At 49.0% G+C, this 23,392-nt stretch overlaps 2 protein-coding genes and 1 long non-coding RNA gene across 3 annotated transcripts; 1 reads left to right on the top strand and 2 right to left on the bottom strand.

Annotated features, from left to right (window-relative positions):
- Nucleotides 1-414: 414 nt before the first annotated feature.
- On the top strand, nt 415-20,986 carry DNAAF2 (dynein axonemal assembly factor 2). The gene is made up of 3 exons (XM_079985601.1): nt 415-2,763; nt 15,127-15,273; nt 17,858-20,986. The coding sequence occupies exons 1-3, from the start codon at nt 538-540 to the stop codon at nt 18,374-18,376; spliced, it is 2,892 nt and encodes a 963-aa protein (XP_079841727.1). The 5' UTR covers nt 415-537; the 3' UTR covers nt 18,377-20,986.
- Nucleotides 11,841-12,841, bottom strand: LOC307221233. The gene is made up of 2 exons (XR_013841325.1): nt 12,488-12,841; nt 11,841-11,951 (listed from the first exon to the last, which is right to left on the bottom strand). It is a non-coding gene; the product is annotated as an uncharacterized lncRNA (long non-coding RNA).
- Nucleotides 20,987-21,362: 376 nt separating the features above from the next.
- Nucleotides 21,363-23,179, bottom strand: MGAT2 (alpha-1,6-mannosyl-glycoprotein 2-beta-N-acetylglucosaminyltransferase). Its single transcript, XM_079985615.1, has one exon. It carries the CDS (start codon nt 23,042-23,044, stop codon nt 21,638-21,640), a length of 1,407 nt encoding a protein of 468 aa, XP_079841741.1. The 5' UTR covers nt 23,045-23,179; the 3' UTR covers nt 21,363-21,637.
- Nucleotides 23,180-23,392: the final 213 nt, after the last annotated feature.

Genomic DNA, 23,392 nt, shown 5'->3' with positions numbered 1-23,392 from the left:
GCGGCAGGAACCTCCGGGCCGCTCGGACAGACACAAGAGACACTTGCGGGGTGCGCGTCACCCCCAAATATCTCATTGGGCGGTGCAAAAATACCTAGCACCTAAGGTTATGAAAGCTTTTACAGCGACTCCGGCCTCGCGGAGGCCATTTTGCTTGCCGCCGTCTCCACGGCGACGGGCCTCGCCGCCATTTTGCCGGGGTCGTTTCTATAGCAACGGCGGCCTCCGCCACTTTGCCGGGGTCGTTTCTATAGCAACGGCGGCCTCTGCCATCCCCGCCGCCATTTTGCCGGGGTCGTTTCTATAGCAACGACACGGCCTCCGCCATCCCCGCCGCCATTTTGCCGGCCTCCGTCTCCACGGCGACGGGCCTCGCCGCCGCCATCGTTTCTACAGCGACGGCGGCCTCCGCCATTTTGCCGGCCCCCGTCTCCATAGCGACGGGCCTCCCCGCCATCTTGTTAGGGTGGCTTCCATAGCAACGGCCGCGCTTCGTCGTCCTCCTCCTCCTTCCCCGGTGGCTTTCCGAGGGCCGGCATGGCGGCGGTCCGCTCGAGCCTGGAAGGGCTGGACCTGACGGGGGACGAGGTGGAGCGGCTGAGCCAGGCCTTCCAGGACGAAGGCTTCCGCAAGCTGTTCGCCGACTATGCGGCCGAGCTGAGCGACCCGGCGCAGCGGGCCGTGTACGAGGCGGAGGTGTCGGCGCTGGAGCGGCAGCGGGGCGTGGAGGCGCGCTTCCTGCACCCGCAGCCCGGCTGGGTGCTGCGGACCAGCCAGGCCGGCTCCCGCCGCTGCTACGTCAACGTGTGCGGCAACGCGCTGGTGGGCAGGCCCGAGGCGCGGCCGGAGCCCGGAGGCAGCCGCTGGACGCTGCCGCACTGCCTGGCGCCGGCCCGGGAGGAGCTGGGCAGCCGGCCCAGGCCCGGGGAGCCTCGAGGCCCGCCGCGCCTGGTCTACGACGTGCTCTTCCACCCGGACGCGCTCCGCCTGGCCGCCCGCTCGGCCCGCTTCCGCCGCCTGGTCAGCGACACGGCCCTGGAGGCGCTGGAGAGCCACTTCTCGCCCGGCCTGGACCGCACCAACGCCGTGCCGCTACGGGGCGTCAAGTACAAGGGAGTCCCGCAGGCCACGCTGCTCCGGACGCCGCTGCCCGGCGGCGCCCCGGCGGGAAGCGGGGAGGAGGAAGAAGAGAGCCCCTCGCCGCTGCCGCCCTTCCCCACGCCCTACGCCTACCCGCCGCGCCCAGCTCAGCCCCCGAGGCCGGCGCCCGAACCGGCCCCGGCGGCCGCCGCCACCACGCCGCGCTGGAGCCTCCGGCAGCGCTGCTACGTGGACCTGCAGGACTACCGCTGCTGCCGCGACTCGGCGCCCAGCCCGGTGCCCCGCGAGCTGGTGGTGACGGTGGAGCTGCCCTGCCTCGGCTCGGCCGCCCAGGCGGAGCTGGAGGTCCGCGGGCGGGAGCTGCGGCTCGAGTCGCGCCGCCCCGCCGCCTACAGCCTCCGCCTGCCGCTGCCCTACGCCGTGGACGAGGCCGCCGGCAAGGCCACCTTCAACAAGGCCAAGAGGCAGCTGGTGGTCGTGCTGCCCGTGCTGCCGCCGGCCGGGAAAGAGCAGGGGAGCCCCGGCTGCGGCGAGCAAGGCCGGCCGGAGGAGGAGGAGGAGGAGGAGGAGGAAGGAAGGGAGGAAGAGGAGCCGCCGCCGCCGCCGCTTTCGGAAACCGGAGGCTCGGCTGAACCGCAGCCGGGCTGCGCCCCGATCCAAGCCGCGAGCAACGCGGAGCAAACGCCCCTTGCCGCCCACGTGGAGGCGGGGCCGGGGTGCACCGCGGAAAGCGCTCCGGCCGCTCCCGAGCCTGGCCTTTCCACGGGTCCGGGTCATAACGATTCCGACGATCCTCGGAGCCCCGGTGCCAGCAGCCCGGAGGCTCCCGCGGAAAGCGACCAGGCGGCTGACACGCGTCCGACCGCCCCGACGTGCGGCGGCACGGGTTTGCCTGCTGCGCCGCGTGAAAATCCGTGCGTGGACGGCGCCGTGGAGCTACCCGGCCCTGTTGCGGGAGTAAGTCAGGGGCTCCTCTGCGCCGACATGGATCTGAACGAAAACACCCAGGTCACCAGCGACGTGGTGCCCTCGCCGTGCCCCGGTGGCATCCTGGCTCCTCCACGTGTGTCCCGCTGTGACGGCCCGGACCATTCCGTGGCAACCTTGTCGGGTCTGGACTGGTCTAGTGTAGATGAGGATCCGATGCCCTCGACAAGAAGCGAGCTTCCTGCGCCACCAGGGTGCCCCAGTACCATTAGCACCGTGCAGATTTCTGCACCTGCCTCTCTGGGTCCTGCAAATATAACCTCTGGTTCTCCTCTGCTGCCCACGGAGGGCCCCACCGTTGATCCAGATACTGCCAAAATCCCTACTAGCTGCCTTGACTCTCCAGTGCCCCCTGCAAGCACAGCCGCTCGGTGTCCCCCTTTCCAGTGCGCTCAGGATGAAAACTCTCTGAGGCTGATCTTGCAGGTGCCAGGCATTGTTCCCCAGAGCCTCAGGGGGGAAGTAGGAACAAATTGCTACAGAGTTAGTTTTGCCAGCAAAGACTTTGCTTCTTATACATTCCTCTTGCAGTTCCCTCCAGAAAATAGACTGAGTCCCCCTGAGTTTGGACTTGATGTGTCCCTCGATAATGCTGTTATTTCCCTTACCAAGTCTCACGAGACCACTGGACTTTGGAGAAAGATGTATTTCGGCCCAAATGCTGATTCCTTGCAGGTAAAACTACATTTTTTATCAGTCTCACCCTCAGGGTGTAGCAGAATCAGGGGTATATTTTTGAGGCCCTTATTTCATTTTTATTCTGCTCTTCTTCTACTTGGGGCACTGCGCACTCACTTGTTATCCCATAAATTTATTCTCACAGCTACACTTTGAAGTAAGTTATGCTGAGACTAATAATGTGATAGGCCCCACATAACCAGTGACCCTCATGGCTGAGCAGGATTTGAATGTGGGTCTCCAACACTTTCCCCACTAGTCTCCTCGCTAAATGTGTGAGCAACAGAAAGGTATCTGGGTTCACACAGTGCATAGTTAAACGATGGAATTGATGGCCAATAATTTGGATAGCATTAATAGGAGACTGTGGGACGCAGGTGGCGCTGTGGGTAAAAGCCTCAGTGCCTAGGACTTGCCAGTCGAAAGGTCGGCGGTTCGAATCCCCGCGGCGGGGTGCGCTCCCGTTGCTCGGTTCCAGCGCCTGCCAACCTAGCAGTTCGAAAGCACCCCCGCGTGCAAGTAGATAAATAGGGACCGCTTACTGGTGGGAAGGTAAACGGTGTTTCCATGTGCTGCGCTGGCTCGCCAGATGCAGCTTTGTCACACTGGCCACGTGACCCGGAAGTGTCTCCGGACAGCGCTGGCACCCGGCCTCTTAAGTGAGATGGGCGCACAACCCTAGAGTTGGACACGACTGGCCCGTACGGGCAGGGGTACCTTTACTTTTACCTTTAATAGGAGACTAGACAAATATGTGGAGTATAAGGCTATTTCTTATGCCCGCTGCCAAGGGAGTGATAAGGAGTGCTGTTGTGCTCATGTTTTGCTGCTGGGCTTCCCTGAGGCATCTTGTTGACCACTGTGGACAGCAGAATGCTGGACTCGATGAGTCTTTGACCTAATCCAGCAAGGTGGTTCTTCCATTCTTAGGATCTGTGGGAGTAGTAAAGCCCTTTAAAGCCCTAAACGGCCTCGGTCCTGTATACCTGAAGGAGCGTCTCCACCCCCATCGTTCTGCCCGAACACTGAGGTCCAGTGCCGAGGGCCTTCTGGTGGTTCCCTCGCTGCGAGAAGTGAGGTTACAGGGAATCAGGCAGAGGGCCTTCTCGGTGGTGGTGCCTTCCCTGTGGAACGCCCTCCCTCCCTCAAGGAAATAAACAACTATTTTACTTTTAAAAGACAACTGAGGGTGGCCCTGTTTAGGGAAGTTTTTAATGTCTGATGCTGTATTGTTTTTAATGTTCAGTTCGGAAGCCGCCCAGAGTGGCTGGGGAAACCCAGCCAGATGGGCGGGGTATAAATAATATTATTATTATTATTATTATTATTATTATTATTATTATTATTATTATAGCAAGTGAGGCCCCAGTTAGTCCTTTACCTGAAGGCCAACTAGATGCATGTGATGATGCTAAGTTGGAGTGCTGTGGTTGTTTTCTTATTGCCCATAGCTATTGGGGTGTTGGGAACATTTTCCTTCCCTACCACAGTGATGAAAAGAAAATAACCTCCATAGTAAGTAGTGACTGCTACCGACACCCTTTCAGTATGGCAACCCACTGCTCTCTTCCCATTCTCCTTGCCTCTGAAGGCTTGGGTACTTGGAGAAGGACCTCTGAGGATGGTTGGCAGTAGTTGAGTAGGCTTGTATGAGAGAGAGAGAAAAAGTCATTCAGGAACCTAAGTCCCAAACTGTTCAGGGCTTTGCATCAAGACTGCATCTGACCTCCTTTGGGCTGAAGGCGCTGTCAAAACACAAGGACCTCATAGTACTGAAGTGAATACTGTGTGCCTACCTGTACACAGGAGAACTTCTCCCCTGAACTTGCTTTGCTACTTGTTTAGTTTTGTTGTTCAGTCGTTTAGTCATGTCCGACTGTTTGTGACCCCATGGACCAGAGCATGCCAGGCACTCCTGTCTTCCACTGCCTCCCGCAGTTTGGTCAAACTCATGTTTGTAGCTTCGAGAACACTGACCCACCATCTCGTCCTCTGTCGTCCCCTTCTCCCTGTGCCCTCCATCTTTCCCAACATCAGGGTCTTTTCCAGAGAGTCTTCTCTTCTCATGAGGTGGCCAAAGTCTTGGAGCCTCAGCTTCAGGATCTGTCCTTCCAGTGAGCACTCAGGGCTGATTTCCTTCAGAATGGAGAGGTTTGATCTTCTTGCAGTCCATGGGACTCTCAAGAATCTCCTCCAGCACCAGAATTCAAAAGCATCAATTCTTCGGCGATCAGCCTTCTATTTAGAATGTTTCCTTGAATGTTTCTTTGCATTGGAAAAAAAAACCTCGTATAAAAGTTTCAGAGGGGAGGAGAGAGAGGATCTAGGTTTGGTCTTCTTGCTGACACTGGGACTATACATTTTTCCCTGTTGAAGAAAACACACACATTTTTTTACCACTTAATTGGAGCATTGAGTCAGCTCTCATCAACATGAGATACTATTAGAGCTACGGTTGCATTCTGGCAAGGCAGAACCTGTCTATGTCAGGACTCAGTAGCTTCAAAATATCATTTGCATTGACATATAATTAATTATTCAAACTCACATAAATATTAATTAGATGCCAGTACAAATGACATATTGAAGCTACTGAGTCCTGTATACTAGTGATGACTAAAATAAGCTCTGTACTTTATATAGGGGTGTTTTGCAGGACCTTTTCACCTGTCAGGCTTGGTCTGCTGGGCTAGAAAGCTTTGCCATTCCTGAAATAGAAGTTTAAAGTCCTAACCAGCACTTCGATTTGGGTCTGGATATGGGCTGACCGTCAGTTAAACTCTTGTAATAGTGGAGCCACACGATCCTGATAACTGGCTCCAGTCAGCAGTCTGGCCGCAGCATACTGTGCCAGCTGAAGCTTTCAAACAAAAGCTTGGTCAGTTGCAGTGCAGGTCGTGAGGTATCATGGCCAGATCTGACTTTTCTAGGAACAGGTGTACCCAGCGCACCAAGCAAAGTTGTGCAAAGACACTTTTGCCCACAGCCAGCTTCTGAACATCCAGGTTCAGAGTGCAAAACTCAACTTTAAAGTGGGGCGCAATCCAGACTAGCTGCTGCTTGCTTTTGGTTTAGTTGAGAGTAAACTGATCAAATCAAGCCCCTGCTGTTAAATAGAAACATGTCGAAGAAGAGCTTATAAGTATATAGTGACCTGTAAACCATCACCAAACTCCCCTGTGATTTTGCTCTGGTTCTAGAACCAGATGAGGGTGCTCTGCAGCATGTTACCTTTTGGGGATGGTGTTTGGGCTTCTGTCTTCTGGCAACAGAGACATCTTTATCCTTTCTCAGGTGTTTCAGTTGTGGCCTTGAGTAATTTCCCTCCTGTTCTGGAGTTCAACCCACCACTTTGTGGAGGATCTTGTCTTGTGGTGGAGTGCTAGTTGTGTTGACCTTCTGCTCCCATCTTAAACTGCACACCCTTGGTTTGGAAAACCACGGCAGTTTTTAAAGAAAGAGACTGAGCCCTTGATACGGATGGACTTTCCCCACTGCTGTTCCTGCAGGGGTTGCATCTCTTAGAGAGGTAATGTGACCTTTCGTTCTGAAGTTCCTTAAAGGCCAGCAGTTTGTTAAATAGGGTTTTAACAGATCAAATGCCCTTTCGATTAAAATTTTTAAAATTATATTATCTCATTCAGTATGGATCATTGGTGGCAAGGAGGTAAAAAATAACTGTGGCATTTCTCTCAGAGGCTGGTGAAAGGTCATTAATCTAATGCTTTGCAGAAACCATTAACTCCTTATGTCAGCCATTGCCGCTGGCTGGGTGTGAGGACTACGAATGGGAGAAGGTTCAGTTGCAGGTGACTGGTTTCATTTCGTCAGATTTTTCAGCCAAGTACTGTAGTACAGCACAAGCAAGTAAGTTTTCCATCATACAGAACAGCTGGCACCTGGAGGCTGAAGGTGTGTCCCAGTGAGCAAGATCAGTACTGCCAGCGGTGGCTCAGCTATGCTCATGGGTCTTTGCCTTCCGCAGCCCATGGATAGGGCCTGGTTGCAGTGATACCCCTGCAGTATGGACAACAATTGGCCATTTTTTCTCCAGGGAAGATAGAGAGATATAAGAAATAGGCATGCAGGAAAGCATAAATTCCAGACATGAAGCCTTCAGGCAAAGATGCATTGTTTAGAATGAGAAAAACGGGTTTATTTAGTGACATTCTCATGGAGAGAGATTCAAGATTATCCACGTCTTGGTCCAAGAAACCAGATACGTTCTTGTTACAGTATAAACAATTTTAACAGCAGCTCTAGTTTTCCTGTTTCTAGCCTTCCCACATATCTAGATTCTTTTGGAATTAGCCAGTGGAATTAGTTCTTGCTTGACCTCCAGCTAGCAACTGAAAATACTTTCACAGGAGAATGCTTAGAAAAAAATAAATATTTTCAGGTTATACACTGACATTGTTTGTTGTTGTTGCTGTTAAGTTGTTTCTGACTCTTCGTGACCCCATGGAGCAGAGCACGCCAGGCACTCCTGTCTTCCACTGCCTCCCGCAATTTGGTCAAACTCATGCTGGTAGCTTCGAAAACACTATCCAACCATCTCGTCCTCTGTCGTCCCCTTCTCCTTGTGCCCTCCATCTTTCCCAGCATCAGGGTCTTTTCCAGGGAGTCTTCTCTTCTCATGAGGTGGCCAAAGTCTTGGAGCCTCAGCTTCAGGATCTGTCCTTCCAGGAGCACTCAGGGCTGATTTTCTTCAGAATGGAGAGGTTTGTTCTTCTTGCAGTCCATGGGACTTTCAAGAGAATTCAAAAGCATCAATTCTTCGGCAATCAGCCTTCTTTATGGTCCAGGTTTCACTTCCATACATGATGGGTGACACCTGGCTTGAGAGCAGTACATGTGAAAAGGATCTAGGAGTCTTGGTTGACCACAAACTTGACATGAGCCAACAGTGTGACGCGGCAGGTAAAAAAGCCAATGCAATTCTGGGCTGCATCAATAGGAGTATAGCATCTAGATCAAGGGAAGTAATAGTGCCACTGTATTCTGCTCTGGTCAGACCTCACCTGGAGTACTGTGTCCAGTTCTGGGCACCACAGTTCAAGAAGGACACTGACAAACTGGAACGTGTCCAGAGGAGGGCAACCAAAATGGTCAAAGGCCTTATGAGGAACGGCTAAGGGAGCTGGGCATGTTTAGCCTGGAGAAGAGGAGGTTAAGGGGTGATATGATAGCCATGTTCCAATATATAAAAGGATGTCACATAGAGGAGGGAGAAAGGTTGTTTTCTGCTGCTCCAGAGAAGCGGACACGGAGCAATGGATCCAAACTACAAGAAAGAAGATTCCACCTAAACATTAGGAAGAACTTCCTGACAGTAAGAGCTGTTTGACAGTGGAATTTGCTGCCAAGGAGTGTGGTGGAGTCTCCTTCTTTGGAGGTCTTTAAGCAGACCATATGTCAGGAGTGCTCTGATGGTGTTTCCTGCTTGGCAGGGGGTTGGACTCGATGGCCCTTGTGGTCTCTTCCAACTCTATGATTCTATGATTCTATGATTCTACATCACTACTGGGAAAACCATAGCGTTTACTATACGGACCTTTGTTGGCAAGGTGATGTCTCTACCTTTTAAGCAGCTGGTTAACTGATAGAGGTGTGCTTGGTGGCTTTATAAGTCATCCTTCCCCAACCTAGTTTGAACTACAATTCCCATCAGCCCTAGTCAGCACCATTAGTTCCCGAACACTGTAAATCCTGTCCAATAGCTGCCAACTGTAGTTGAAGAACATACAGGAGCTAGTAAAAATGAATGTCAACCCTTGCAAGAAAGGATTAATAACACTAATGATTTAATGCACAGTTGGGAACAATTTGCTCAATATTAGAATGACTCTTGGGAAAATTAGTCTGGATTGTTGTCTCTTCATTCCATAATTCTTGTGCTAATTATGTGTTGATATGTGTATGAGTCAAGAAGCGAAGGGATTCTACTCCCCACAACAGTGGTTCCCATTAGCTTAGTACTGCAGACCCCCTGTTTTTCAAAAGGCAAGCCATGGAGCCCCTGCTTCTGAAAATTTTGATATCTCTATGGTAGGTTTTTTTCATGTGAATAGTGCCACAGACTCCCTGTTGGAAAACAAGCCCCCTCGGGAGAGGCTGGCCCCCCTTGTAGGTTCCTGGAGCTTGTTTACCGGTGATCTTCCTGGCTGGCATCCCCGCTAGTCCAGGGTAGATCTTGATAGGCGACATTTCCCAGCGGGTTATGTAGACCCCCTGGGTTGTGCGGACCTCCAGTTTGGAACTACTGCCCTACAAGAAACTGATATATTAACTAATTTCAGGCTTCTCATATGCATCTAGTTGGACATTGTGAGAACAGGAAGGTGGACTACATGGATCATTGGCCTGATCGAGGAGGGTCCTCTTATGTTTGTTGTGGGGGAGGAAGAGAAAGGAGAATGTTAGGTGCTTTGAGACTCCTTAGGGTAGTTATATGGGCAGGGGTACCTTTACCTTTACCTTTAGGGTAGTTATAAAGCGGGATATCAAATCCAAACTCCTCCTCCTCTCCTCCTCTCCTCCTTCTGTTCACCAGCACCCACAGAGACCTTCCCTTGTGCCTACAGGGTCTCCTCCACCCACTGAAATTCAACTTGAAAGAAGCATTCTCTTGTGCTAGTCAGTCGGATAGTTTGAGCTCTGTCCTTGGTTGCTGATCGTATTTGGTGCTCACAACAGGTTTAAAAGGTTGATGACGTCTGGTTTAATCAAACAAACCAAATTCAAAACATGGTTTATGAAGCTGACTTGTTTCAGTAAACCATAAATAAGAGTAATTACATTTTGAGTTTGGACCTAACACTAAACTGTGGTGAATAGAAAATGGAAGTGGAAGCTTCAAATGTCCCCATGACTGTGGAGGCAGAGTGTATAAGCCAGGGCTGGGCGATGCCTGGTTTCCAGCATCACAATATACCAATGTATGACAATGTCTGAAATAAGGATGGATCTAGGTAGAGGCACTGGCTGGCTTCATGGTTTCTCCTGCATCGTGATTTTTGCCTGCGCCTGCTCCTGCAATTCACTGCCCCCTGCGTTACTGTATGATACAATAATCATGACTGCACATCAGCTAAGAAATACAGACTAAAATAAAAGTTTGTGCTGATCTACATGAAAAACTTTATGTAAAATATAATCCACAGAAAAGAAAAATTACCTTTCTCCTAGCACCACACTTTTGTGAGTAACATACAGTTGTGGTTTCCAGTATTTCCAAGCTAATGCCATTAGCAATAAGCACATAAATAGTTTTATACTCATTTACTTGTATCTTGCATGTTCTAAAATGGCGCACATGTTACTGTGAAATCTCTTGGGTTTCCCCATGCCTTGGTATTTTTCTGTGGTGCAAAGGTTCTTCTGGGCTCCTTTGTTTCTGTCAATCCACAGATTACATGTTTGCCTAGTTGTTCCTTTCCAAAACTGAGCAGTTAGTTTCATGTTTTGCTGGCAACAGCGGAAAATTGCCAGTTCTTGATGTTTTCCAAATGAGTGGAGAAATGCCAACTAGAATTGGTTTTGGCACATGGACGTTTAAGGGGATTGCCATGGTGAAACGTGGTTTGCTTTTCAGAGGGGGGAAATTGTTGCTCTCGTCGTCACCACCAGCAGATAGGCAGTGGAGTTCCTCGCTCTCTATGTTTCCCCCAAGAAGCAGGGGTTGGTTTTTAGTGCTGTGAGAAGGCAACCTACATAAATGTTTTAAAGCAGGATTCCTTTTCGCTTACACATGGTGGCATTAACGGACCGTATCTCACTTTTCTTCACCTGGGAGGAATTCCTGTGTGTTTACTCTTCCAGCTGGAACTGAAGGAGGCTCACACATCAGGGTACAACCATAGAATCATAGAATTGAAGTGTTGGAAGGGACCCTGAGGGTCATCTAGTCCAAACCCCTGCAGTGCAGGAATATGCAGCTGTCCCATACGGAGAAGCAAACTTGCAATCTTGACATTGTCAGCACCAGGCTGTAACCAACTGAATCATCCAGGATCTTATGCAAACCAAACCTTTAGAATGCCAACTAGAAGATAGTCAGATGGATTAAAAAAAGATGTTCCTCCCATCTCTTTGTATTTCAGCAATGATGCAACAGGCAAATGGGTTCCAAGCCATTTTGGAAGCCAGGGTGTAAGCAATAAATCCCCCTTATTTAAAAATACACACTTTCCCCATAAAACTACGTCCACAGTATTAATTCCATTTTAATGCCCAGTTTCCCAAATCAGCTTTAGTCATCTGAATGGATTTGCAGTGGGTTGCTAGGATGGAAGTATTTGGTGGTAGCTTTGCTCTAGGCTAGTCTATACTTCAGATAGACAGGAGCATTAGACTCCTGAGTAAGCTTAGCTGTCGTGAGATCAGAGGAGAGGTCCTCTTAAAAGTAAGTAAATGGTTAAGGAAGCAAAGAGAAGGCATTAACAGACAGCTCTCTCTTTAGCAACGCTGGGATGGGGCAATCATGCACAACTTATAAAGGTTTCATGCAGACCTGTATAAAGCAGTTCTTTCCCCCTCTTCTTTTTTCTACAGCAAATTAGTGTCACAAGGAGCAACTCTTAGACAATCACAAAGCAAAAAACACACCTCTCTGAATGCCATGCCCTTTCCCCAGAATAAATATATTTGTCTAACTAGTGTCCTCCCTAATGTGGAGCAAAGTAGTCAGTTCTTCCATTTCCTATCCTTTATAAATATATGATGAAATTAAGTCCACATTTCCACATTTGCCACCAGATTTTATTTGTTCAGTTTATTTCAAAGCTAGCCTTTCTGTTTGAAAATGCTCAGAGCAGCCAACAAACAACTCCCTAAAAGTACACCCCATTAGCACATAAAACTGTTCAAAAACATTGTAAGATGCAAAACAGTGTTTTGAAACATTTGCGTAAACCAAGCAGTGCTAAAAGTAAAGAAAGGAGCCTCCACATGCTGTTACGTACTAATTTTCAGTGGTTTATAGATGTTTGCTTTGGTGCCGTTGTTGACCTTTGCTTTGGAAGTTTCTATTTATCTAAGCATTATTTGTCAAAGCAGAGGCATAACAAATATAGAACCGGGATTAGAATATTTATTGTAACATGGTATTCGAAAATGGGAGTGACAGGAGGAAATAAACCCAGGGCCATTTCAAGTCATTTTGCTGCCTTGATGCATCACAGAAACTAGAATAAAGAATAGAGAATACATTTTGAAAAGAAAAGAAAAATCTACCCATCAAAATTGTTACTGATTTAATCGCTGATAAAAAGCACCATCATTTTCTAGAAGCCATTAATATTTAAGTTTCATGTGCCACCTTCTTGGTATAGGAAACTTGTGTCACCAAAGTTATTAACTTCTTGATTAAGCTGCTGAAAGCCTTTCTGGCGATGTCTTAATTCTGGCCATTGCTAATACCTTATACATAGGAGACTCCCCCCTTTGTGGCTTTCATCTTCCATTGCCGTAGAGACTCTGACTTTAGCTGATCTCCTCTGCGGCAGGATTTGCAAAAAGGCAGAGAGGCTCTGAGATCTGAGTTTCTTTTGAACCTGTTTCCTGAATTCACCATAAAGGCACCTTAACTTAATTTAGATCCAGCGCATGACCTACTTTTAAAATGCCTGCAGTCTGCTGGAGAGAAACTTTCAATTCTAATAACTTAGCACTGGGTATTATTGACAAAGGGGCAAAAATGGATGTTAGCTTTATTTCTTACCATTGGCAATTGCTCCAAAGACTACTGTGAACTCAAAATGTGCTTTATTACTTGTTTTTATTTAATGCCCAATGAACAATGTGACATAGTGCTGACATATAGTGTTAAGTCCTAGACATACAGCGTTATTGTGGTTTTGTGCAATATTCTCAATATGCCCAGTTGGGTTCAGTGACTTACCTATGAGTGATATTCCATCTTGCCATTGGCTTTCCGTTGGTTGATGGATTTGTGTGTTATTTCTGGGCTGGACATGTATTTATTATTGCAGGTTTTCTTAATATTTTGTTTATATTAGAAGTTTTTTATTTATCTTATTCCTGTTGAAAGTTGTATATTTATAAGGCTGTAAGCCACATTGAATGAGTTCATAAAGTCATCCTATGAATGTTATAAAATAAAAATGTATCTTAATATATGCGAAGCTTCTTGAGGGTGACATGTTCCAAGGGTGCATGTGTGGGTTTTGTTAACTCTGAAACGGTGGTGACAGCGATGTAAGGTTATGAGAATGAGGCTGGGGAAGCCTCTGGCACCTCCCTCTCCTCTGGAAAAGCCAAAAGGAAATGGGAAAGTCTTGTTTCTGTTTCCAGCCAACTGTAATTACTTATTTTGTCCAAACTGAGGACCATTATTAGTGTTAAGCAACTGCATTTTGAAGAAGGCTTCTTCCTCTGAAATGTACTTAACATTCATCACAGTTTCCCCTAGCTTTGAACATGAGTCACTATGGTTTTCTGCAAATGGAAGCCATCACTTCTGATTTCCTCCTCTTGGTTCTCCTGGAGAATGAGAGGGCAGGGTATAGATAATAAAACTGTTATTGTTATTATTAAACTACAGTTCAGCATTATGTGTGAACCAGGACAGCATGTGGAGCCATCTCTTTCAGTGATGTGCAGACAGGGAACATGGGCACAAATAAGGAAAGTGGAATTCCCCACTGGGCAGCTTGCTTCATCAGTGAACCTGGACATTTCACTTTAGCTTTAAAGGCCAGATCCCCTGAGATTGAGGAAGTGGTGGCTCCAGGACAAAGCATGCATGTACCTGCAGTCCAGAAAACAGCTTTAGGCACTTACCTTTTCTCTAAACCAAAAAGTCCCAAATGTTGCAACCTTTCCTCATAGGGGATCTCCTCTACTTTTTTTTTTACAACTGTATGGCAAGCAAAAATTCACTGGCTGAAGATTTTATTGTCCCATGGTCCAGTTCATGTACCCCATGTGTAAAAAGCTTCACCTGTTGAATTTCTCCTCACCCCACAGTTGTACAAGGCGCTGGTGCTTTGCCAGAAAAAAAGGTTGACAAATCTGCATAGCCTCTGTTTCTCTCTCATTGGTGAATGTCTTTTGGGGTTGAGTAATGCAGCACTTTTGCATCTGGATTCTTGCTCAAAGGCCTTAAAAAAATGTCTGCAGCCTAACATAGAATTGGCCTGTTACTGTATATATTGAATCTTCATCCTGACCTTCAGACCGGTTGGGTGTATACAGCATAAGCACAATAATGAAACAACAGATAAAATGGTTAATCATTAAAATGTACTACACAAGGTTAAAATGCTTCTGTGAGCAAAAACACCTTAGCCTGGTGCCAAAAGGACTCTGATGTGGGTGCCATGGAAGCAAGGCTGTGTGTGTCGTCGTTGTTGTTTAGTCGTTCAGTCGTGTCTGACACTTCGTGACCCCCTGGACCAGAGCACGCCAGGCACTCCTGTCTTCCACTGCCTCTCCCAGTTTGGTCAGACTCATGTTTGTAGCTTTGAGAACACTGTCCAACCATCTTGTCCTCTGTCGCCCCCTTCTCCTTGTGCCCTCCATCTTTCCCAACATCAGGGTCTTTTCCAGGGAGTCTTCTCTTCTCATGAGGTGGCCAAAGTCTTGGAGCCTCAGCTTCACGATCTGTCCTTCCAGTGAGCACTTAGGGCTGATTTCCTTAAGAATCGATAGGTTTGATCTTCTTGCAGTCCGTGGGACTCTCAAGAGCTTTGTTGGCAAGGTGATGTCTCTGTTTTTTAAGATGCTGTCTAGGTTTGTCATTGCTAAAGGCTGTGTTGCAAGGGCAGTTGAGAGTTCAGGTGTCACTGCCAAGAAAGACTTTTCTTTCATTGGAGTTCCATGGCATCCCTCAGACAGATGTGCACAAGGAAGAAGGGCCTTGGCAAAAAGACTTTAATCACAGAAAAAGGAAACAAAACCAACCCGGCCTGCCCTGCCCTTGTGCCATTTGCCAGCATATGGAGAAAGCATTATCACCTGCAAGCATGCAGTAGCTCACCATGAAAGGTTTGGCCAAAGGATCTGCTAGAAAATTAGGCAGCTATATTCAGGTTTTTAGTATAAGTAGATTGCTTGAAAAGGGAGATAGAACTACCTTAAGGAAAGCATCACTTTGTTGACCAACACGAAGTCTGTCAGCCCACAATAAAATCTACACCTTCTTGTTGCTGATCCAATTGGTTGTGTGTGACTTTCTGATTGAGGGTGCCACAGCTGAAGGTTTCGTCCATTATTTAAGAATGCCAGCTTTAAGGAGAAGCAGAGATCTGGGGATTGCGGCAGCTGTGGGGAGCCTAAGGGCTGGTGTTTTGTAACCAAAGGGAAAGTTTAATCCTTGCACTTGTTTCTCCCCTTCAGGAAAGGTGGTTTGTCACTGAAGACAATGTGGATGAGTTTCTGGACAGTCTTTCGAGGATGTCCCGTTCCAGCCCGTCTGAGATGGAACATCAGCCATTAATTGAAGTGTTGGATGTCTCGGAGGGCAAAAGTCAGATCAGATTAAAGGTAAGGCATTGTTCAGCAGGCCTGCCTTATCATCCATGAACAACGCTGCAGTAACCAGTCACTGTCTTCTCCAGTTCCATTTGCCCAACACCTTGCTGCTTGTAAGGATATTTTTACCTGTGCATTAAGGGCGCTCATTGATTCTGAAAACTTCCAAATTAAATGTTCAGCAAACATGGCAACTTGCTACTCCACTGTATTAAGCTCCCCCACCCTGGCATGCTGGCGTGTGCTGGGAATGTTCTGGCTTCAGTTCAATGCAGGACAAGCAACATTGAATTTAAATTGCAGAGAGAGATTTAGGATAAACAAGAGAGAATGTTCCTAATGGCCATGAACTTGCTCCCAGAACACTGTTTCACTGCATTTGGAAAGGATCTTAACTGCACATCAGAAGTCAGATTTTTCTCATCTTACTGCGGATCTTGTAAGCTTTGTGATTTTGAAGCCCTTTTGGAGAGCATGAAGACTTGTCATCGTCTGCTGTACTTGGAAGGAATAGAAGTCCAAAATCAAATATAAACAGAGGCAGCTGGCTGGACTGACACCTAATATTTAGAGTCTCTTGAAAACATAGATAATTTTAAGAATTACTTGGTCCTGTGTGGCAGTTTCTCAAATAGCCTGCTGTAACAAACGGTCAGATTCCCATTCCAGAATGAGGGTTTCTAGGATGTCACTCCCCTCCTCCCAACTTAATCTGCAGAATCATTACAAGAACTTCGCAATTTGTAAAATTATAGCATATCCCAAATAATAAATGATTAAAAATGGCAGCAGATGAGTTGTAATCTCTTCCTGAAATAGACCGAACACGGTGTGGCTCCACATGCTGCATTTGCAAATATTATTTCAATAATAATGTGCCTCAGCCAGCCCGTATCTTGGATCAGACTCTGAAAGTTCAAGGCCACAGTCTGGACTTTGTTCCTGGGGGTGGGTTGCGAGGTGCACTCTCTTTAATTGCCTGCACACAATGAAATGAAATGAAAGATAAGAGCAGACATCTGTATTTGTAGCCCAGCTCTGCTTACGGACTCTGGGGGTGTTTCTGCTTCCCCTACTGTAAAATAAAAGTGTCTCACACCTTGTATGTGTTGTCAACTTACAGCTTCCATTTAAAGCCCCAGAGGCTGCCTTGCATTTCTACCTGGGATCTGACACCTGTTGTTTGTTAGCTGTTGGAAACTTGCCAACTGCAATGAATATCAATATTTGATTTTCTACATTTAATTATTGAAAGGAGAGCAGAGCTTGGATGGCAATTCCAGCCTACACCAGACCTCTTGGTTGGTATCTACGTGGTGTGTTTTCCCTTATCTGTGCTCTCATTTTTCTCAGTCCTGCACTGGAGCAGAAGAGCTTTTTCCATTAACATTTGCAGCCAGCAACGTGGCACAGACCACCTTGGTGTACTAGATTGCATGAGGCCAAGAATATTGAGGTTGGCAACCACCTGCTGCTCATATCCAGGCTGCTCTGCCAGCCACCGCAAGAGTTTGTACCTTATTCTGTATCTTAGAGGACTGCTTTATTTGCCAGTGAAAATGAGAGCTGGTCTAAAGTCTTCTGAGCGTCACAGAACGTGGCCCGTCCTGCTGTATAGGAACAATTGGAGGAATGTTGACATAGAAACCTGGGCTACCAATCATTGGCTGCTTCTGGGCATTGTCAAAGAGGGTCCTTAGCAAATAGGGTCCTTGGACGATTTAGATACAGTCCTCCTCAGCAACAAGGTGTTGAGGCTCAAAACACTCTTAATTTAGACTACATGCATTGTTTTACACTTGTTTGCACTGAATTGCATTTGCCATTTTACCACCCATTCACCCAGTTTGGTCTTCACAATCTCCATGATCCCTGAACAATTTAACATCACCTGGAAACTGGGCTAGGAAATTAGATTGTTTACGAAGAAGTTAAAAAGCATAGGTCCCAGTATCAATTCTTGGGGGAATGCACTTTCTACATCTCTCCATTCAGAGAAATGGCCATTTCTTCCTACTCTCCACTTCCTGATACTTAACCAATTCCTGATCTGCAAGAGGACCTCTCCAATTATTCCATGAGCTTACTGACGTTTCTTTGCTGAGGTTCCTTGTCAAAAGTCCAAGTACACCATGTAATCAGAATAAACCAATTAGTGCACCACTTATGACTTATGCACATTGAGTCTCCTCAGCTGAAACCATGACTCCTTCTCTGAAATGTGCATGATCCAGATGGCCCCAAGGCATCGGGTAACTACGGCTCTGTGACAAGCGCAAGGCATCTTGCCCAACCCAGCCAGATTCATCCTTCCTGTGAGGAGCACACAGTGGGCAGCCACCTGGCAGAACTCTTGCAACTTTGCCTCTGAGCACGTTCCCAGAGCTTTGTAGGTCAGGGTCCACTGCCAGGCCTGCAAAAATCTCCAGCCCTGTTTACTGGAAACATTGCAAGAAGGTACGAACTTAAAAGGGAGACCTGTTTGGGAGGAAGCCCAGGTTGTTCCTGTTTGGTGGCTGAGACCGTTTTCAGCAACACTTCTCTCTACCTTTAGCCTACAACTGTAACAAACATCTCTCCCCCTTTCTTTTCACAGCCGCTGGAGCAGAATGGCTTTGAGCTTGGTAAAATGCAAGAAGGAGCTACTCCCAAGGGAGAGGATGGTGAACAAGAAAATGGCAGTGAACTCTCAGCAGATGCAGAAAGCTGCCCCGCACAAACAGCTCCGCTCACATCCATGGAAACAATGGGCCAAGTTGGCGGGGGACCAGGCCATTGTTTGGAGCTTGACCCCAGCAACCCCAGCTTGGCAAGCCCTGGGAAACAGCAGATAAGGGAGTGTCGTGAGTCAGAACGTGCTTTTGCAAGGGAGGAGGAAAGAGCCACGTCCACACCGCAAGCCCAGTTTAACTGGGAGGAGCCTGGCCAGACCAGAGGGGGGGAGAGTGTGCATTCAGAGTCAGCACAGAACAGCCAGGGCCAGGGCAGGAGCAGGCCGGCTCCTCCTGTGCTAAAGGAAACAGACATGCGGGATGGAAGTGTGCAGTACATTACCAGCCACACAACGCACTGCTCAGTCGCCTTTCAGAATGCTTTGTTGTATGAACTGGATTAACGTGCTGAGCTCCCAGCCGGGCTCTGCAGCGAGAAAAACCTCAAGTTTTACATTTTTCATTTCCTCCAGGAAGCACAGGAAAGGGACGGTGCAGAACCCCAACCACAAGTCTTGCGGAAACAAAGCACCGGTCCCATCTGCTCAAAAATGTTCACTTCCATTTGGGAGATTTGAAAGGATTGGACTCCAGGAAGGGGTTACCAACACAGTGCTCTCCATATCAGCCCCAGCCAAAGGTCAGGAATGAGGGAAATGGCCGTGCAGCAACATCTGGAGAGCAGTGCCTTGGCAGCCCTGGGTTTAGACGAGCACTCAGCATGTTGCTGAATTTCAGAAAGAAACTGGCAGTTCATTAAAGTCAAAATCCCATTGCTGCGAGTGGTCAGGGGAACATACAGGTCGTGGTCAGGCTACATCTAGGTTTGTTAAACTGAAATAGAAACATGCCTTTTGCCTGTGCACACAACCAGGATTAAACCAGGAAGTCTCTAATCAGTTTCCCATTTCCCATTCTGAACTGGGAGACTATAGTTACTAGCTTTGGAATGGGGATCTTAAACCAGACTTTGAAGTTTCGTTTAGGATGCTGGCTTGTTCTGAAGCCGGTGACTGAAACAGGGAGACTTCTTGGTTGTGACGTCTTGCGCCACGGAAGGGCAAAGCGAAGAGGCTGTGTGGGCAGAAGGCTAATTCATCTCTCGGCTGAGCCAACTGAGGCATGCTCTTGCACAAGGCCTCGTCACAACTTCAGGGTTTCATAATGCCTTTATTCCAACTTCCCCTTCCTCCAGCATTCCCATTTCTTCTCTGCTGATGGGGAAACAACAACCCACTATTTGAAGTTTCCTCCCATCTCAGAAGCCTCACATTTCACAACAACTTGTGCTGCCACACTTTTAGGTGTGCATTTGTATGGCTTGCCTTTGGGGCACCCCTTTCACACTCCGCAAGCACCCTTCAAACAGGTAGATAAAAATGCAACAGCACCAGCTGGGCAAAAACCAGCTTGCTTGCTTTCATGGTGGATGCGAAAACCAGTATAAATACCCCTAGTTGCTCTCTGTTCATCAAAACCCATGCAAGTCTCCTGAACGCCCAGTGTTGCAACTGTCTTGGGAAATCCCCTGGGTGCTTGCATGAAAACTGTTTTCTGTAGTGTATGCAGCACAATCTATTTTGGATCAGGGTGTCATAGCCAGATTGTAAACTGCATTCACAGGAAGATAATCCTATTCATTTTAATGGAATAGATTTCAAAGTAAGCATGCCCTCGAGGGACAGGGCTGTACCCAACCGTTGCAGTTCCACTGCCATTGGGACAGAGAATAGCACACCCCACAAGCAGCTACTGTACATAGATCTATTCCCAGCTTTATGTTTTACAGCAGAAATGTGTTTCAGGTTTTCTGTCAGCCAAACTAGTTTTCACAGTTCAAAGACTATTTTAGAACTTCTGCTTAATTTGTCTACCATAGCTAGATTTTGTACCAACTGTTGTTTTAACAAAAGTCATCAATACCCTGGATGTGGCAGGTACCTACCATGAAGCTAAAATTCAGCACATTTTAAATGGAAGAATTGTTCCCCAGTGATCTGCATTGGGGCTCAACAGTGCTCAGTTGGAGCAGGATTCAGTCCCACAGATTTCACCAGAACCCACTCTCAATTAAGACCTGCTTGAAAACCCATCAGCACTCTTCAAGCCATTAAATTAGAAGTTCTGTCTACGTTAATTAGCATGTTCAAAATTGAAATGGAGCAGGGGAGACTAACCTAATGAAGTCTTTCCTCTCTTGTAACCTGAAGAAACACATTTGCATCCCAGAAAGTCAAGTTCTGGAAAACACTCAACAGTTAATTATGTTAGACAGAATTCAGTAGTTTCCACTAATTGGATTGTCCTGTAAAATCTAGGAACGCACTAAAATTCACCAATAAAGCGTTTGGCTGCAGGTCTAAGGGATGCCTTGGAGATGACTTTGCCATCTTGTGTTTTCTGCTGCTGCCTGTATTACTGCACCACAATACACAAATGGGCCTTTGTTACATTTTGGGCATATAAATGGATTTCATCTTTGGTGCCTTTTTCCAGAGGCAAGGAAGGGCACAATCCACTGGGAAGTTCTTTCGCACAAGGCCCATTTACTTTATGAAGAACTTGTGCAGAAGAATTTTCTGATGGGATTGCGCTGTAACATTCATTCAATACATAGTTAAATTAGATCTGTGCTCTTTCATCAAGAAGGGCTTTTGAAGGTTACTGAGCCTCTTAACACAGATGTAGACTAGGCTCTCAATTAGTATATCTCTTCTCCATATGCTGTTACTTTACATTGCTTGGGGCTTTTAGCACTTGGATGCTCTCCTGTCTTTCTTCACCCAGCCCTATTTTTAATTATTCATTAAGCTGGGCTGCCTACGCAGGAACCTGAATTGTTTCTGTAACAGGAGGTAAATGGTTGTCATTGTTTTCAGTTCAGTTCTTCAAATGTTATGTTGTTAATTTACTTTACTTTCTATCATTGTACTGTGTCGTCATTACCATTGTTGAAGCTGTTCTTTTAATTTGGCACTATAAAAATTAAAAGGGATTGTTTTGGATCACTGAAAGACTTGTGTTACAAAAAACATGATTTTTTTTTATTTTGGCAGAACTAAAAAAAAAAAGTTGCATATTTCTACATTTAAGTGAAAAGAAATGGATTTCCAATTTTCTCATAAGCACATAGCAAATAAAATAGAAGGCTTTTGCAGGTATTAAGGTACCAAATTTCAAGCAAGCATGTACAAGATTATGGAATACTGAATGACTGATTCTCTCTAGTAAGAGAAGTGGTTGGCAGAGAGAGGGTGAGGGGTTGTTCAGAAAGTGCCAACCAGTTCAGAACTGGGGGGCTCGTGAGTAGCAGACAGGAGGCCCTGGTCATCTTAGGCACTCGCCCAACCCTTTGACACTCAAACTGCAAAAGAAAAACGGAATTCAGGGTTGTTTGAAAGTGTCGCAAACACTTTATAAAAAGGCCTAGGTAAAAACTGTCAATTATTTTTCCAGTAAACAAGTAGCATTTATGTTTATTTTTAACATTCCCCTACAGGACCTTTCTGCCTCAGAAACACTTCTTTTCTCTCTCTCTCTCTCTGTAATAACCACTGTCCCTATTAAAGCAGAAACCAATCAATACATTTTTGCCGCCCCCCCCTGTAATAGATCCCACAGGCCCGACGGGGAAAGGCTGAGGCTCCATCCAGGCCCGGCTGGGCTCACTGCAACCTGCGGTAACTTTTGCAGAGCTCGTGGTCCCGAATGTCTCCCCAGCCGCCGTTCTTGACGTGGGGGCTCAGCGGGGCCAGCGAGTACCTCTTGCCCACCACCATGGTCTCGGGGAACAGGTGCTGCCGGTTGGCGTCCAGCAGCGCGTCGACTTTGGCACTCTGGGTGGCGGGCTGGCACTGCCTCTTGTGGTGCATGCCGCAGTCGCCCGTGTGGAAGACCCTGGGGATCTCGGGCACCAGCACCTTCCAGAAGCGCGGCAGGCAACTGACGGTCAGGTGCTGCAGGGTCCAGTCCCAGTTGTAGTCGTCGTAGGTGCAGAAGGCCTCGGCGCAGCCCATCAGCTGCTCGTAGGTGTCCCGCCCAAAGGCCATGCCCATGTTGTGCTCGGTGGACTTCCAGGTCTTCAGCTCCAGCTTGTCGGCCCGTCCGGAGAAGGGTCCCCGCACGGGCGCGTAGGTGCCCAGCGACAGCACCTGGCACTCGGGGCAGTCCCTCTGGCGCGCGGCCCACAGGCGCTGCAGCACGTGGTAGAAGTCGGGTGCCAAGTAGTGGTCCTCCTCCAGGAACAGCACCAGCCCTGGGTGGCGTCGCAGGGCGCGCACCCTCTCCCAGACGAAGTGCAACTTCCACCACCAGTGGTGCTTGGTTTGCGCAAAGGCCGCCTCGCGGTAGTGGCCGAAGGCGTCCGGGTATTGCGCGTTGAGGCAGCCCAGGCGCAGCGCAGCCGCCTGGCCCACGTCCCTGGCACAGTCCCGCGGATCGGTGCCCGGGAACTCGCCCGGGTAGAGCTGCAGGCTGAAGGGGAAGAAGACCTGCAGCACGGCGCAAAAGTCCACCGACGCGGCCAGCGCGTTCAGCTCGGCCGACCACACGTCGTGGCTCAGCACCAGCAGCACCCGATCGGCGCCCGGCGCGCGGCGCAAAGAGGCCAGCAGCAGCCGGAGGTGCTCGGCGCGCTCGTGCACCTGCACCACCACCGCCACCGCCACCGCGTCCGCCCCGGCGCCGCCTCCCTCCGCCGGCGCCGCCCGCCAGCGCTCCTCGTTGCGCACGGGCTGGTCGAAGTTGAGCCGGTAAACCAGCGATCGGTAGTGCAGCGTCCGGTTGGCCGCCGCCGCTTCTTCCCCGGGGAGCCACGCCGGAGACGACGCGTTGGGCAGCCGCTGGCCGGACCGGGCGGGGAGGATGCTGCTGCTGCTGCTGCTGCTGCTGCCGGCCGGTGCCCCGGGCTGGTCTCCCGGCAGTGGCGCTGGAGGCGGCGGCGGCGCCCGATCGTCCGCCTCCCGCTTTCCTCCGGCTTCTCCGGCGCCTCCCCAAAGCGCCAGGGCGCAGGCGGCGGCGGCCAGGGCCAGCAGCAGCGCCAGCACTTTGCGCTTGTAGATGCGGAGCCTCATGGCGGCGGCGGCGCCCCTTCGATCACCGGGGAGCCGGGCCCGGCGCGGCCCTCCCTCCGGGGCGCATCAGCCGAGCGGCCCGGCGGCCAACGGTGCCCTCCGCCGCGCGCGCGGCATCTTCCGTGGGCTGGATCTCGCTCCCTGCACGCCTGCCTTCTTGCTCTCCGGAGGCGGCCGAGGGGCGAGCGGCCAGTCCCCGCGCCGAGGCCGGATGGGGCGTGGGCGGGCGGGCGGAGGAAGGAAGGGAGGGAGGGAGGAGGGAGGAGGGAGCCGGCCAGGCAGCCAGCCGCCCCGCCCCGGACGCGCCACCAGCCGCCCCGCTCCGCTCCGCCGGGGCTGCAGCAGCAG

This window comes from Podarcis cretensis (assembly GCF_951804945.1).
Source record: "Podarcis cretensis genome assembly, chromosome: 1".
In the NCBI taxonomy this organism is placed as follows: domain Eukaryota; kingdom Metazoa; phylum Chordata; class Lepidosauria; order Squamata; family Lacertidae; genus Podarcis; species Podarcis cretensis.
The sequence above is the reverse complement of the archived record's forward strand: the minus strand, read 5'-3'. Positions and strand labels throughout refer to the sequence as shown.

Excerpts from the sequence above, each read along its gene's own strand:
- DNAAF2 (XM_079985601.1), top strand. The coding sequence starts at position 538 with ATGGCGGCGGTCCGCTCGAGCCTGGAAGGGCTGGACCTGACGGGGGAC. Across the intron at positions 2,764-15,126 it reads CAAATGCTGATTCCTTGCAG|GAAAGGTGGTTTGTCACTGA; the intron begins GTAAAACTACAT and ends TCTCCCCTTCAG. Across the intron at positions 15,274-17,857 it reads AAAGTCAGATCAGATTAAAG|CCGCTGGAGCAGAATGGCTT; the intron begins GTAAGGCATTGT and ends TTCTTTTCACAG.
- MGAT2 (XM_079985615.1), bottom strand. The coding sequence starts at position 23,044 with ATGAGGCTCCGCATCTACAAGCGCAAAGTGCTGGCGCTGCTGCTGGCC.